General features: G+C 46.3%; 1 protein-coding gene across 1 annotated transcript in view; it reads right to left on the bottom strand.

Annotated features, from left to right (window-relative positions):
* The window catches only part of HUS1 (HUS1 checkpoint clamp component), a 122,614-nt gene that overhangs the window by 85,447 nt on the left and 19,622 nt on the right, over positions 1-17,545 (bottom strand). The window contains exon 2 of the mRNA XM_069216133.1: positions 6,554-6,681. Coding sequence (XP_069072234.1) covers positions 6,554-6,681 — 128 coding nt within the window. The remainder of the gene's footprint in view (positions 1-6,553; positions 6,682-17,545) is intronic.

Raw genomic sequence — 17,545 nt, 5'->3', positions numbered from 1 at the left:
TTTAACTGTCAGTGCTGCCACCTTCTTCTTTTTAAACTGTGGTTTTGCTGAGGAGTTTTTTCTTCTTTTTTAATGGTAGACTGTTGTGAGTCTTTCTTTTCTTTCACGTATTCCGGACGTCGATCTTGGCGGCCCCCTCTCTCGCTAGGTCTATCCGGTGCGTCCTGAAAGGAACGAGAGGGACGTGAATCAGTATCTGTCTGGAGTTTTAATGTTCTCCCTATTTCTGAGATTATATCTCCTTCCGGAGTTCTCCGGGTGTGGTGAATCAGCTCTCTTATTTCTTCTTTCTTTTAAATCTTTTTGTTTGTCCCAGTGCTTCTAAGAGCCCTCTTGTGCCTGCTTTGTACCCTCCTTATGGGTGGTACCTTGTAACTACAATTTTTTAGGTTTGGCTCCCTAACTATCCCGTCCTATACTAGTATAGGTATCGGAAATTATTTTCAGTAGCTGTCTCTCCTGTTCCTGGTTTGGAGTTTCCCAGAGACGCTGGCAAATTGCCAATGCTACTGCTTCCCCTTTAATATTACTCAGTATAATTGATAATACGGCATCAAAGTTACGCATCAATTTCATCCCCCAATCCAGAGCTGGTGCAGCCCCATGCTAATTTTGTATTTGTTTTAACACTTGCTGTAAATTGGCAAGTGACGGGGTACCATGTGTGGTAGTATATATAGCAGCGAAGACTGCACCCCATGTGGCACAGTCATCCACCGAGGGAACCATCCCAAAAGGCAAGCACATAGTGAGCAATCTATGTTTTTCCTGTGGTCCAGTATGGGGAAACACAGCTTCCAGCTGATTCACTTTCTGGGCAACCCAGAACGGTATTTTTTCACGTTCCGTGGGCACTTTACTCATAATAGTATGCACTGTTTGTGGATTAATCCCAGTAGCCAATTGATAACCACCAGCTACTGGCAGTGCTGGACGCGCTGGTGTTGTGTTCAATGTTCGCATTACGAACTGTACTAATCGTCTATACAATGCCACTAATTCATTATATAAAACTCGGAAATCTGCTATCAGCATATTCTGTATGCCTGGGTGAGGTGTGTATGTGGCGAACATAGGCCAGGTAGGTCCATCATTACTTAAGGGACCTAACCTCACTCTTCGTAGTACATGTGGTAGGGCGCCTTCGAACCAGTCCTGATGCTCCTGCTAGGTGAGCGATATTTCATGATACTGGTATGCTTGGTACCGTAAAGGTACGTTTGCAACTTCATATGTGTGGAATGTTTTTGTTCTTTGGTCAACCTCAGGAAAGGTGACCCAACAGTAAAATGTTTCTGTTTGGTATGCTTCAGTAGCTTCTATTATCAGAGTAACATCCCTGCCCTCATCTGTAAGGCCATGCGTTAATAAATGTTGCGGTGTGGATAAGGGTGAGTGAAGCATGGTGGCAGGGGTGACGGTGCCCTTTGTAGCAACGTGGGGAGCCTAGGAGTAACAATCGCAAAGGTGGTGTAATGGGGAATCCCCCACCCCTTCTTTGGTTGACAACAAGAATGCCCTTTGTGTGCCTCCTCCTAGAAGGTGACCTTGAGGTTAACAGCACCAACCCCATCTAGGCACATAATCCTGCCAGTTTCCTTCTGAAGCTGCCTTGGGCAGCATTAGGTGCGGTCCCTCATGGTTTGACAGCCTTTCCATGCTTCCTTTCAACTGGCCACATCCAGTAACCTCCTGAACCCCAAAGCAATTTTAATTCCAAACACAGCAACAGCAGTTGGAAGTTGAGAAAGCTAACTTAGCAAATGTACAGAGGAAAAAGACTTTTCAGACATGCATACACAGAAAGAAGTGCAAAGAAAAGGAGAGAGGGAAAAGGAGGAGCAGGTGGAAAAGGAGATGTACAAAACCCAAGCAATAGAGTACTTGAAAACAAAGGCCCTGAAAATATCCACTGTTCCTGTTGCTCCTGTGGCTGAAAAACCCCTGTAAATTGCTCCTCCTTCTCCACACCCGAAGGACATGGCTGAGATGTACACTACAGGCAAGGATACAATAGTATGGCTTTCTCATATGAGCTTGTACACTAAATGTATCTACCTAGGTCAGAAGAGGTTGACAGAGCCACTTTCAAGAGAACTGTGTGTGGGAGGGAATCCAATGAGTAGAACTGAGGATATAGTTATCAGGTTTGGTAAACCCCCATCCATACCATTTACATTTTAAGGAGCCCAAGAATGGGATGCATGAAACATGGGAGTCCTAGACGTATGGTGCTTCTAAAGCTGTACTGGGCCTGGGATAAAACACACAATAAAACTTCAAACAACTTCACATGCAGAGGACTAATTTAGCAGAGGCTGCACATAGTCAGAAATTTGTACCAATGCTTGGCAAATGCCAATTTCCAAGAGGGTAGCCTTGCCGCCAAGATGACATCACCAACTTCAGGAGAGAAGTCAAATGCAGTCAAATGCCACTGCTCAATCTCCATCCATGGAGATGCAGACTGAGCAGGTGCAGCACCCTGCCCTGCTGCTGTGGCAGACTATCCTCACAAAGCAGTAGCTTGATTGTAGGACAGATGTCAATGCCCTGGAGCTCCGAAACACCACACTCTTCTGGCCCAATCCGGTGCCAAAAGGATGATTTGGGCCTGATCATTCAAGATCTTCTTCAGAGCTTGAGGTAGGAAAAGCAGCAGAGGTGTCCTGAACTCGACTCTAGACCGAATGAGACTCCAAGGAAGCTTTCTTGGGAATGTCAATGTGCAAAACTGATACATTGTGAGTTCTAGGCAGTGATGGAAAGAATGTGCTAGGAATTTACCACTGATTGAAGACGTCAAAGCCCTGCACCCACTACAGGTGCAACTGCCATTCATGGTCCAGTAAGCTTCGGCAGATGAGTTAATTTGTCATGGCATTTAGAGATCCTGCTAGGTGGGTCACCACCAGAGAAATTCCTTGGTGGTCCAGCCCCTTCCAGAGGAACAGAGGCTCCTGTTACAGGACCCAAGGACTCCCCCTGCCATGCCTGTTGCAGTATCACATGGCAGTAGTGTTATCTATGAGAATATGCACCAGCCTTCCTCTCATGGTGCGCAGGAAGGCCTTCAACATCAAGCAAATCACCCAGAACTCCAGAAAACTGATGTGGAGTTTAGCTTCGGCCAGAGCCCAAAGGCTTCCATCCTCACCTCTTCTAGATGGCCTCCCCAACCGAGAAGCGATGCTACGGTCAGCACTGTCAAATTTGGGTTGGGTAAGGAGAGGGGTCTGCCACTGACCCAATCGGGGTCCAGCCGCTACCACTGCGGGTATCTTGCAGTATTCTCTAAAATCTGGATACAATCCACCAGATTTACAGGGTGCAGTTCCCACTGGATCTCACAACAGAGCCCGCAATATGCTATCTGGCATGTTTCGCTAGTAGGATGCAAGAGGCCAACAATCCCAGCATACTCAGGTTAATCTACACAGAGATCCAGGACAGAGGCTGCAACATCATGGTCATAGCAGGAATGCCCTGGACTCTCAACTCCGGGCGAAAGACACAAACCTGTGCTGTAGCCAGACCGGCTCACAAGAAAGAGACTGTCTGCAAAGGAGTAAGGTATGACTTCAAGATATTGTTAGTCAGCCCCAACAATATAAGGTTTGTTGTTGTATGGAGGTGATTGACAACTTCCTGAGGAGAGCCCACCTTCAACAGCCAGTGGTCGGGGCAGGATGAGATGGATATATCCCGATCTTCCCAAGGTATACTGCTACTCTGTCATCATTTCTGTAAACAACTGAGGGGCACTTGTGAGGAGAAAAGGGAACACTATGAACTGAAAATGCTCCTGGCTCACTGTGAACTGCAGGTACCGCCAGTAGGCCTGCAGGAATGAGATACGAATATAAGCATCCTACAGGTGCAACACCACCATCCAGTCTCTTGGGTCTAGGACAGACAAGACCAGGACACCTAGAATTTGTCCTTTTGCAGAAAGGCATTGAAAGGGTGGAGATCTTAAAAAAAAAAAAAGGCAAAGTCATGTCCTTCTTTGGCACCATGAAGTAGCAGGAGTAACATCCAGCTGTTAATTCTGATGCCACAACTGTCTCTATGCCCACTATGGCCAAAATGGCCTGCACTTCATGCTGAAAGACTGACAGGTGGTCCGCCGTTAGTTGTCTTGATGGTAGTGGAAGGTGCGGTAGGGTGGAAAGAAATGGGAGGGCATAGCCCTGATGTACATGTGACAGCTTACCCCTTCTGGAGGAAATATCGGATCCTGCCTCAACAGAGGCAGAAAGGACACAGTAAAAGATGTTTCAGTTACTGGGGACTCAGCTGCACATTGTCCTTGGTGCCTTGAACATTGTCACATTGTCATCCTCTGTCACAAAAAGACTGGAAGACTGATCACACAGCTTGTGGAGGAAAACATGTGCTTGTCAAAATTCTCTAAGACTCCCGATCTGGTGGAGTGGTGAGGAAGGTGTTGGTATTTACCTTATGGGTGGATGCCTGCACCACCAAGATCTAAGGCGTGGGATGATGTGTGAAAAAGTCTGGGTCGAATGGTGCTGAGCAATGGCACAGAGTGACCCGCCTATTTAATGTTGGTCCCGACATGGTTTCGACCCAACTGCCCAAGAGTGTATTCAAGAGGGCCTTATTAAATAGCAATAGCAACTAAGGTGCTCTAGGCACTTGATCAGGCAGAAGAACTGCTCTTAGGTGTAGGGGGAAGTCTATCAGTTTCTCCCACTTCAATAAGCAAGGTATAAATATTGAACCCTCAGACCCAATTCTTCAATTTACTCCTGGACCTGTGGAGGACCCCAGAAGGACTGCCCTGCTGTTCGAGTCCTGATATGCTGTCTGATCCCAGTACTACCAGAGTGATTTCAAGGACTAGATGGCTGGCATCCTGAGTAAGCTACAGGGAAACAACCAGCTTGAACCCTGCACCTGGACACAGACTGAGGTGGGTCCTGCACTCCAAGTGGTGCCCAAAACGTTGTGGACTCTAAAGCTTCTCAAACAGTCAAAACCCAAACCCTGGAACAATAAAAAGTGGCCTGAGAACTGACAGAAGCCCGGGATCTACCTGGTTGCCGATCCACCCAGGGTGCATCGTCAGTCGGCCTTCCTTTGCGGTAGCTCCTGCAGCAGCAAATTTTGTTCAGAGGCACCTCTACAATAGGTTATCAGGCCTTGTGAAGCCCTCATTGGCTACACTCGGCAGCTTTGTCCTCCTGGAGATTCTCAGCTTCCAAAAAAGTGACTGAGCACCAGACATAGAAAGGTTCACTGCAACTTCGTCTAGTGGCTTTCTGATGATGGTGTCTCCTCCTTGGACACTGCCGGCTCCATTGCCTTGCTAAACTTTACCTTCTCAGACATTTTTCTTTGAAATGTCCTTTAAGTTCAGAAGCAAGCCGAGACCAGGCCCAGTCCACTTCACATATCCAGACAGAGCTCCATTACAGGCTGCAATAACTTTGGATTTTGTCCTGGTGTAGCACGACTAAATATTCCTGGTTGTCGCTTTGATCTTTTAGACACTGCCTTTACAAAAAAATACATTAAATTCATAACTCTGGTTCTACTGATTGAATTTAATTTGGTTTGGTGTCATTTTATTTCTTAAAATGTTCTCTATTTTTCTATATTGGTGAGAATTTTCTTGTGTTGTGTTTTAACTTTGTTACTGTAGTGTGCTGCATAAATACTCTACGCATTGCCTCAAGGTTTAGCCTGACTGTTCCTGTGCCAAGCTCAAGCGCAGGTTAATTTAGTGACTTTTGTGGTTCACCCTAAGAGGAATTGTCATTGTTGTGTGAGAAGGGTCATCAACCCTACTCAATCGAAAACACAATCTCCTACACACTGGAATTATGCTATGACCCTCAGGCACCATAGGTATATTTTGTGAGGGTCTGTCACAGACATCTGATGAAGACAGTCCACGCACTGCTTGAACACTTTTGCCTTAGGAGTTGACCTTTTCCACTGAACACTGGAATTTGTTGTTGAATAGGGTATTGAAAAGACCAAGATGCAGCTACGGATCTGCGTCTGAAGGCTCAGAAAGAAAGGAACTGATGTTGACACACAAGGGTGGCTCATAAATGTGGCTCCGCTTGACACTTCCAGGGCAGATCAACACTGGAGTGGAGCCTCACGACGCCCCTACCGTCATACAGGGTTTATGCTTTTAAGTTTTCGTATATAGTCTGGCACTTGCGGAATATTCCCAAAGTGAGGAATCTGAGAAAGTACCCGTAAGAATGGAGTGTATATTATTTAGAATAACACATATTACATTTACATATTATCCATTTTGAGGAGAATCAATTGCAGCACAGGATCAGCATGTTCTCTAATTTCTGAAAATTAACAGAAGGCCCATCACCAACATCCTTGCAGCTGGAGAGTGAGAGTAAGAGAATGTGGAGGTAGAGGAGGTACGCCTTTCATTTTTTTTAATACCGATTCTTACATTTGTTAGAAAATAATTCAGCATTTCACTCTTCAGACAAGACTATAAAGGTGTCACGTAGATATATGATGTGTAAAATACATGTTAGTCACCTACTTGGGATAATTCGCACCACATGCTAACTCCTCCATTGGCCACTTTGTCAGTGAGTATGAAATACAACTTGCTAATTGTAAGGCGCAATGTGCAAGACTTTGTCAGTTTTGCAATCGTGTTTACAACACCTGCATGACAAAAAGAAAAAATATGGTTTAGTGACAGAATCATAAGTGAATACAGTAATCTTTGGAAAGGCGGTTTTTTTCACAGAAAACACTGTTTGCAAAATAAACACAGACAAAATGACATGCAGTGAAATATGATATAGCTAATAAGTAAGAACCAAGTCATTCAACAATGAATGTTATTAAGATGACAGTTAGAAATGGGGTCTCTGGTTGGCAGTCAGTTGGCACTCTGTCCAAGCAGGGACCCTCACTCTAATCAGGGTAATGAAGATATACACCTAGGATAACCCCTGCTCACCCCCTTGGTAGCTTCACACAAGCAGTCAGGCTTATGTCAGAGGCAATGTGTAAAGTATTTATACCAACACACACAGTAATACAGTGAAAAAACTACAAAAGAGACACAACACCAGTTTTGAAAAATAGCCAATATTTATCTAATTCACAAGACCAAAACGACAAAAATCCAACATACACAAGCAAAGTTATGAATTTTCAAGTTTAAAAGACTCTTACTCCATAGAAAACAATGGATGCATTGTTTTTACACATAGTTCCTGGTTTGCATAAAAAATAAAGCTGCACAGGCAAGCGTGCGTCGGAAAAGTCAGCAATGCATCGATTCCTTATTTGCAAGTGAGGCCGTGCGTAGTTTCTTCTCCGGTCAGGTAGGCTATACGTCGTTTTTCTCTACTGCAAAAGAGCAATGCATCGATTTCCAGATGGGCAATTATCGGATCTGAGCTGGTTCACGATGATTTTGACGCTTTGATGATGGGTGCAAAATTCCGGCGCACAGTGATGAAGAGTCATGCTGCGTGGGGGATGCGTCAATTTTGGCACCCACCAGCGGGTGTTGCATCAATTTTCCAGCCGTGATGCAGGTGGTGCGCCTATTTTTCTGCTGTGAAGCAGGTGCTGCATCTATTTTTCTCCTGCACAGCTCCTGTGTGTAGATTTCAGCTTTGGATCCACTAGCTTCTCCTTACAAGGGTCAAGGGACTAGATAGGGCACCACTTGGCAGGGCAGGAGTCTCAGTAAGAGAGTCCAGGTGCTGGCAGAGGAAGTCTTTGATGGCCCTTAGACTTCAGAACAGGGTGCAAGCTCAGTCCAAGCCCTTGGGGACACTTCACAATCAGGAAAACACAGCAAAGCCCAATCTTTGTCCTCTCTCAGGCAGAAGAGTCAACTGCAGGCCAACCCAGAAAAGCACACACTCAATGGCAAAAGGGGCAGTACTCCTCCAGCACTTCAGCTCTTCCCCTTGGCAGAGGTTCCTCTTGATCCAGAAGTAATCTGAAAATCTGGGGTTTTGTTTCCAATACTTATACTAATTTCTGCCTTTGAAGTAGGCAAAAGTCAAAGGAAAGTCTCTGTTGTGCACAAGATCCTGCCTTGCCCAGGCCTGGCCCCAGATACACACTAGGGGGTTGGAGATTTTTTGTGAGGACAGGCACAGCCCTTTCAGGTGTAAGTATCAGCTTCTCCCTCCCTACTCTAGCACAGGAGACTCATCAGGATATGCAGGCTACACCCCAGTTCCTTTTGTGTCACTGTCTAGAGGGAATTCATAAAAGCCCAACAGTCAGTCTGACTCAGACATGGATTCCACAGGCAGGCAGAGGTACCGAATGGTTAAGCAAGAAAATGCCCACTTTCTAAAAGTGGCATTTTCAAACTGACAATTTAAAAAATAACTTTACCAAAAGGTGTATTTTTCAATTGTGAGTTCAGAGACCGTAAATTGCAGATCTCTATATGCTCCCAATGGGAATCTGCACTTAATAGATATTTAAAGGCAGCCCCCATGTTAACCTATGAGAGAGATAGGCCTAGCAACAGTGAAAACCGAATTTGGCAGTATTTCACTTTCAGGACATGTAAAACACATCAGTATATGTCCTACCTGTAACATACACTGCACCCTGCCCATGGGGCTACCTAGGGCCTAACTTAGGGGTGTCATATATGTAGAAAAAGGGAAGGTTTGGGCCTGGCAAGTGGGTACACTTGCCAGGGTAAATTGGCAGTTTAAAACTGCACAAGCAAACACTGCAGTGGCAAGTCTGAGCCATGTTTACAGGGCTACTCATGTGGTTGGCACAATCAGTGCTGCAGGCCCACTAGTAGCATTTGATGTACAGGGCCCGCGCACCTCTAGTGCACTTTACTAGGGACTTACTAGTAAATCAAATATGCCAATCTGGGATAAACAAATTACCAATACAATTTAGACAGAAAGCATATGTACTTTAGCACTGGTTAGCAGTGGTAAGGTTCCCAGAGTCCTAAAGCCAACAGAAACTAGTCAGAAAAAATAGGAGGAAGGAGACAAACGTTTGGGGATGACCCTTCATTAAAAGGGCCAGGTCCAACAATGACAGTGACCAGAAACAAATCCCCAAATTAAGCTAATTTAATATTTATTTTTTCGATCTACAAAAACCTCAACAAATGTATACATTGTTACCTACATCTAGGTGAAAGAACACTGAACATTTGTGTACTAATATCTAAATTTTTCTATTTCTTGAGGAAGGCTTTGAAAATAGCAAGAAAAGCTCAAAGTACAATACTGTTGCCGAGACGATGTTTGAGGAAGAAGCTGTATGGGAGCTGTGTAGCAGATTATGGGTAAAGAGGAAATATTACTATCAGAAAAGGCAGTGGACTGAAGGAGTACCTTTGAGGAGCCAGTCGCAGGGAGCACCAAAGCAGCAGACCAGCGTAGCCAGGCATCTGGAGCTGCTAGAGTGGAGAAGACTACAGCACCGGGAAAGAATGCAACACTGCCCAGTTTGTGAGGGCAGCTAAGCAGCGCATTGACATTGAGTAGCCACGCACAACCAGGAAGAAGAAGGCAGCAGGTGGCTAAATCTGCAAACTAGATGAGTAGGACTGTTGCCAAAGACAGCCAAATCAGTTGGTTTAAAAGGAACCTTCCCACCACTACCGGATCAACTGCTGCACTGAGGGAAACGAGGAGCTAAGGCACAATCCCGCATTTGCATACTTCAGCAGGAAACACACTGTATGGGCAACAAGGGCAGGAAAGGGTTGGTTAAGGTGCTCTGCCAGGGCAGCCCTGTCCTCCTGCCTCAGGCACAGCAGAGAGCCCACAGAAACTGTACGGGCGAAAGGGAGCATTGTCAGTTAGGCCTACCCTCCAACCCTCCTCAACCCTCATAAAAACAATCCCCTTGCAATGCTCAGCACGGGCAGTAAGGAGTGCAGCATTCAAAGCTGGAGCCTGTCCACAACCAGATGAGGTGAGCCAGGAAGATGGAACCTGAATCAAGGTTTGATAGAGGAGACAAGCAGAGGAGTTTAGCAGCCAGAGTTCAAACGCTAATCATCAGATCATTGGACTTGCCACACCAGTGGCTGGTACTCATGGCCAATAGTGGTCCCTGTAGTAGGTGCTGGGAGATAACACCCCATGGGCCCAGGACACAATGTAGCAGCAACAGCCAACATGAAACCAGCAAGCAGTGGAACCAGCAGCACTGAAGGAGGAACAGCAGAAAAAGAAAATAGTAGGCACCTAGTGCGGCAAACTCAACAAGGGGGCTCACAGTTCACAAGGAGTGAACCCAAAGTCTGAATGGATGGCATCTGGGAGTAGTACCACAAGAAGCATGCAACTCCTACTAGTAAATTGAAAGTACGTGCAGGGCTTGACCACATTGGGCAACACTGGGTGGGCTGTACATTCAGATACAAGAGGGGTTTCCAAGTGGGGGCCTGAGATAACAATGAATCACTTTTGGCATGCAGCTGGCATAATAAATAGCATGAGGGTCACACAGCTAGTCTTAGCTGCAAATTCTGTGTTACTCCAGCAACCAGCACAATTACAATAAAGAGCACCACAGGCCATATGGGAAAGCACACAGGAGTAAAAGGGGCAAATCAAGAGGTGATAATTTACAGCTAGTAAAACATTCAGACAACATGGGGCACAGACATTACTTTTGACAGAGACAAACAGCTTGGCAGTTCCACTCTAGACACCCTATAATGCAGGGTCTTACATGAAAGCAGGCAGCCACCACACAACAGCCAAAACTACCAATTATGGGACCTGGTCACATGGGGTAGACGGACATAGGCCCTCATTATGACATTGGCGGCAAATGCCGCCTACCGCCATGGCGACGGCCGCCAACATACCGTCGCCGTGGCTACCGACCGTCCATTGAATTATGACCGTAGCCACAATTCCGCAAGAAGGCTGGCAGAATTCTGGCTACGGTCATGGCAGTGGACAGCGGTAAGGTGGGGTTGCTGCCAGCAGCAGCGCCATGCCAGCAAAATGCCGCCTACCGTATCATGCCCCATGATACAGCCTGGCGGTATTTTTCTGGTGGACGCTTCTGCCGGCAGCAGCTCCACGTCCCGTCTCCTGTCAGAGGACCCCCTGCAAGCAGGAGAGGGGGGGGGGGGTGGCTGTTGTGTGCATGTGTGGAGGTGTGTGTGACTGTGTTTGAACGCGTGCATGTGTGTGTAATGCGTGTGTGCATGAGTGGGTGTGTGTGTATGTGCATGTTGTGTCGTGTGAGTGCATGTGTACCTGGATGTATGTTCGCGAGTGTTGGTGTGAGTGTGTATGAATGTATGCAAGCCTGGGTGATTGTGTGTATGGGTGTGTATGTATGTGCGTGTATATGGGTATATGGGGGGGGTCGGGAGCAGGAGGGCAGGGGAGGACTATGGGGAGGCAGAGGGGGGAGATCCCTACAACTGCCAGGGAAGGAATTCCCTGTCACTGATAGTGCCTACCGCCATGGTTTCTGTGGCAGTACAGAAACCAAGGAAATCATGGCGGTGGGCGAGGTCAAAATTCCATCAGCGGCCGTCACTGTAGTCTCCAGCCTGGCGGTCGTTGCCACCATGGCGGTCGGTGTGTTAACTTGCCGATTTGGCAATGTCATAATAGTGGAGGTATGTACCGCCAGCCTGTTAGCAGTACTACTTCCACTATTACACCGACCGTGGGGGTCATAATGACTCCCATAGTGTGACAGCAGAATGGGACAGCAGTTGCTAACAATGGTAACAAGGGGCACATCCAACAGGGGGTAGCACATACAGCATAGCACCCACTAGTTTTTAGAAGCCAATAGCTGCCACATCAGGGTTTGCTAATAGGCATAACAAACCAAGGGCTTCAGACAAGCACAGAACCCGCTCAAAGCTTGGGATCGCCAACAGGCTGGATGAATTGTGTGCACAGAGCCAGCCAAAACTTAAGGGGAGGGGGCCACACAAATTCAAGGGGTGGGTTAGCAAGTAGAAATAGTGCTACAAAGTCTAGTGATAGGTGTGCATGGGTCTACGGTTCATGGCTGCACTGGGCCAATAGACACAACAGAGCCCTCTGTTGCATGGGCATAGGAGCAACCCCAACCCTGCATTAATGGGCCAGCATCCTAGCATTTACTTCAGGGCATCCACGAGTGATTTCCCCATGATGGCAGAGCAAATGGTTTAGCAAGACACTCTTGCTGCTGTTATTTAAAGAGACAATTTAGCAAACAAATATTAATTATCTCTGCTGGAAATCCAGCAAGCAGGACCGGGCCTAATAAACCATGACAGGAAAGAGGAGGATAAGAAAGAATGGCAATCAAGAAGTTTTTTTGTACTGCAGAAAGGCTGAGCTCACATAATTGAAGGTACACTCATGCGTGACAATGAAGAAAAAGGCGACTGTAAACTAAGATATTTGACTGGGATCACACAATTTGAGACCTATTCACCGGTCAAGTAAATTACAGTTATGGTTGAGTAGATAATTCAAGTTATTAGGGCTGCAGGTCTAGTAGCGTTTTTATGATTTTTCAAGGCCTGATTCAGAGGTGGATACATTTGGCAGGAGCCTGAAAACAGTAAAGGACCACGCACGATTGTAGGGGTTCATGAATGGCAAAAGCAGACATTGAATCAGCTTTTCAACTCATACTGGTCCACACAGACAGCTTCCACCTCCTAGGGTGTCTATTCGCAGGACAACACTATTATGATTGGTGCCCGCCTAAGGGTTTCTCCATCTTGTGTTTATACTTAGAGGTCTTTAGTACACTTCTGGAATGGGCTTTGAGCACACAGCATCCAAATGGGGCAAGTTGCATTAACTAAATCAGGAGTCTCCAAACGTTTCTGTAATGACAGCTGTCAGACTTGGCATCACTGGCATGGTCTCCCCTAACTTTTTGCCTCTACTACCCAGGATGCTTCTGTGTGCTGTACTCTGTTTTTCCTGTTTTTGTTTGCTCCGGACACTTTACCACTGCTGACCAGTGCTAAAGTGTAAGTGTTCCCTGTATAAATTATATATGTACATTGGCTTATCCATGATTGGCATATTTGATTTACTAGTAAGGTACACTAGAAGTGCCCAGGGCCTGTAAATCAAATGCTACTAGTGGGCCTGCAGCACTAGTTGTGCCACCCACCCTGTAAACCTGGCTCTGACCTGCCACTGCAGTTCTGTGAGTGCAGTTTTTAACTGCCAATTAGACTTGGCAAAAACCTTCCTTTTTTATACATGAAAGGCACCCCTAAGGTAGGCCCTAGGTAGTTTCATGGGCATGGTGCAGTGTATGTTTAAGGTGGGCCATGTACTTATGTGTTTTACATGTCCTGACGGTGAAATACTTCTAAATTCGTTTTTCACTGTGGCAAGGCCTATTTCTCTCTCATAGGATAACATGGGAGGCTGCCTTTTAATATTATTAAAAGCGTAGATTCCCTTTGGGAGCAGAAAGACATATGGAGTTTGGGGGTCTCTGAACTCACAATTTAAAAATACATCTTTTAGTGAAGTTAGTTTTTGGATTGTATGTTTGAAAATGCCACTTTTAGAAAGTAGGCATTTTCTTGCTTTAACCATTCTTTCACTCTTCTTGTTTGTGGATTCCATGTCTGGATCAATTTGACTGTTGGGCCTGTTGCACCTCTCCTCTAGACAGTGACACAAAGGAAGCTGGGGTGTAGCCTGCATATCATGATGGACCATCTGGGATGAGGGGAGGAGTGGTCACTTACACCTGAAAGAGCTGTGTCTGCCCTCACAAAATGCAGTCTCCAACCCCCTGGTGTGTGTCTGGGGCCTGGCCTGGGCAAGGCAGGATCCTGAAAACAACAGCGACTTCTCATTGAAGTAGGCCTACTTCAAGGGCAAAAAGGGGTATAAGAAGAGCACCCAAAACCCCTGAAAATCAGATTATGTCTAGAAACAAGAGCAACCTCTGCCAAGGTGAAGAGCTGGAGATGCTGGAGGAGGAGTACTACCCCTTTGCTTGTGACTGTGCTCTGCTGGGTGGCCTGCAGTAGATGCTTTTGCCTGAGAGGGGACAAAGACTGACTTCTGTGGGACTTCCCACTGGTGAAGAATCTCCAAGGGCTTGAACTGAGCTTGCCTTCTGTTTTTGAAGTCTCAGGGAGATCAAAGACTTCTCTCTGCCAGCTCTTGGACTTTCTGATGAGAGCCCTGCCTGCCCACTGGTGCCGTAACCTGGCTCTGGGCCCTTAAAAGGTGCAGCTGGTGGAAAAGGAAAGAAATCCATGCAAACACTGCGGTGCTGGGAAATTTTTGACATACCTTCCGCAGCACAGCTGAAAAACGACGCACCACTGGCTTATGCTGCTAAAATCGACACTCTTCCTGCATCGCGGCTGGGAGATCAACTCATCACGACTGGAGAAATGACATGCAACACCCGCTTACAGAGGCTGATAACCCAAACCCCACGAAGCGCAGTTTTCAGACACTGTGCAACCAGATTTCACGTAACATGGCTAGGCGTGAAAAAATGATGCAAAGCCTGCCCGGACCTGAGGTGCCCATCTGGAAATCAACGCATCGCTCTCTTGCGAGGGAGAAAAATTACGCATCCCTGACCCGACTGCAAAAGGAACGGCACACGGTCTCGCTTGCTGGTGAGAATTCGACGCAGAGCTGACTTTTCCGACGCATGCTCGACCGTGCGGCTTTACTTTTGACACAATCAATGAGGAACTTGTAAAGTGCACTAATCACCCGTGAGGGTCTCAAGGCGCTGAGAAGGGGAGGGAGGAGAAGGAGGGGGGAGGTGTTGCTACTACTCGAACAGCCAGGTCTTGAGAAGTTTCCTGAAGGTAAGGAGGTCTTTGGTCTGGTGCAGGTGGGTGGGAAGTGTTCCACGTTTTGGAGGCGAGTTGTGAGAATGATCTACCGCCGGTTGTAGTTCTGCAGACGCGTGGGATGATTGCGAGGGCAAGGTTGGTGGAGCGGAGATGCCGGGTCGGGGTGTATAAGGAGAGTCATCTGTTGAGGTATTCTGGTCTGGTGTTGTGCAGTGCTTTGTGAGCATGGCTGAGGAGTTTAAAGGTGATTCTCTTGTTGACTGGGAGCCAATGCAGGTTTTTCAGGTGGTCTGTGATGTGGCAGTGGCGGGGGATGTCCAGGATGAGGCGTGTGGAGGCATTCTGGATGCGCTGCAGCCTCTTCTGGAGTTTGGCCGTGGTTCCTGATTGAAGGGCATTGCCGTAGCCCAGCATGCTGCTTACGAGGGCTTGGGTGACTGTTCTTCTGGTTTCGGTGGGTATCCATTTGTAGATCTTTCGGAGCATGCAGAGGGTGTTGAAGCAGGAGGAGGAGATGGTGTTGACTTGCTGGATCATGGATAGTGAGGGGTCCAAGATGAATCCTAGGTTGCGTGCGTGGTCGGTGGGAGTCGGAGTGGTTCCGAGAGTGGCAGGCCACCAGGAGTCATCCCATGCGGAGGGGGTGGAGCTGAAGATGAGGGCTTCCATCTTGTCAGAACCAGGTACTTTTGTGCATTAACAGCCTTCTCACTGTTTTCGAAGGATGAAGACTCTGATTCTTTTTTAATTTCACAACTGGACTTGTGTATGTTGGATTTTTGTTGTGTTGGTCTTGTTTTGTTTAGATAAATATCATCTATTTTTCTAAACCTGTGTTGTGTCATTTTGTAGTGTTTTCACTGAGTGTTGGTACAAATACTTTACACATTGCTTCTGAAGTTAAGCCTGTCTGCTCGTGCCACGCTACCAAGGGGGCGAGCAAGGGTTAACTGAGGGTGAGTGCTCCTTCACCCTGGCTAGAGTGAGGGTCCTTGCTTGGACAAGGGGTAACCTGACTGCCAACCAAAGACCCCATTTTTAACAACAGCTACTTATGTTCAATGAAATTCATGCAAAGCTACTAATATTTGTGTTCTATAGTGAGCACATCAGACAAGATTAAATTAGTGGCCACCCAATGCAAAACTGTCAGCAGTGATCAGTTCAGTGCATCATGCAGGGTTGTCCGTAATAATTCCCCCACCCCCCACAAAAAAGCTTTATTATGGGTATTATGGTATTAAACAACAGCCCTAGTTGCAGGGCCCCTGACACTAAAGGTTAGAATAACAGTAAAATGTCTCCACTGCGTCACATGATTTATCATTCAAATATCAGTTTTAAATATATTTTGGAAATACAAAAAAGTTTCTCGAAACATCTGCTCATGAGTTCTGAAAATACACAAGTTTTCATCTGAAAGACACGCTGTGCAAATTTGGTATACATATGGTAATTAAACGATGAAAAAGCCTCTAATTTAGTAGGCTCATAGGAAAGCCACTTGCAGCGAGTTGCCAGTAGCTGATGAGCTACTCGCTAGAGAAGTCTGAATATGATTTCCTCTTTGTATGGGCACCAGACACCTCATGGTGCAAACACGTACTTCTACTTGCAGCTCTCCGACACTTTAGGGCTGCCACTGGCAAAAGACTACACAGTAGGCCCAACACCTAAACGGACCTTCCTTTCGATGGAGCTAGATTCAGTGCAAGATGTAGGTTGCCCCAAAATAAGGTAGAAGAGCTGAAAGGCACAGTGAAGAGCATGGCTGCTAAGACAAAACCAATGCTAGGGGAAATACAGGAGCTCTTGGGTAACTTAATATCGCTGTAAGAGAGTGATCCCAGCTGGCAGGGTCTTCACAAAGCAGCTGGGGAGGCTCACAGTTTGACTGGTTAATTTTGTCCTGGGGACAAAATAAGCATTGTGGTACCTACTTACAAAGGAATTTTGGAATTAAATGAAGTAGTACCCTTGTAGCAGCCTTTTTTATACTCATATCACTTTCTAAAAAGGCCTAAAAACATATCAAATGGGAACTAAAATGCCAATGTTCCTATATGACTGTGCAGCCTTTTTGTTTTTCCTAGTAGAACGTTGGACATTTCAGGACCAATTCCCCAAAGCATGTAATAGTACTTCCCACACTCATAAATGCTTTTGTTACTAAGCTTTTAAAACTTGTAGTGAACCCATACAATATGTCCTAGGTGTCAGCTACAGAAATTCCATACCCATGAATCATATGTGAAGCCAAAACAATCAAAGCTCCTTGTCATAGGTGCAGTACAGGCACCCTGAAACATTGTCACACCGCTGAGCTTCAGGAGCTCTTCCAGTTTTCCACCACAGTACGCAACAAAGTGCCAGAAGGCATCCTGGGAAAATTCAGCCACATATTATATGCTAATGTGGACCAAGATGACTAAATGAGAGTCCCACACAGGTACATGTTGACCTTGAAGCTAACTTCTGGCACTTACAAATACCGACAAGTAGAGGAGGAATTACAAAACCACGAGATGAATGAAAATAGATGAAGTGACAGGACCTACTATATGGCTCTTCCCGATCGTGTTCACGACCACAGCCAGATCTGAATCAATATGCACCTCCCAAAACAGTAAAAGCAAGAACACCACCTAGCTCACAACAATCATCGACCTGCTGACAGACATAAACAAAGCAGGGTGTTTCTCAAAGTTAGCTCTGAACGTAGGCTACCAA

Source organism: Pleurodeles waltl, chromosome 2_1, assembly GCF_031143425.1.
Source record: "Pleurodeles waltl isolate 20211129_DDA chromosome 2_1, aPleWal1.hap1.20221129, whole genome shotgun sequence".
Classification (NCBI taxonomy): domain Eukaryota; kingdom Metazoa; phylum Chordata; class Amphibia; order Caudata; family Salamandridae; genus Pleurodeles; species Pleurodeles waltl.
Note: the sequence above shows the minus strand (reverse complement) of the source record. Positions and strands in the feature narration are given on the sequence as shown.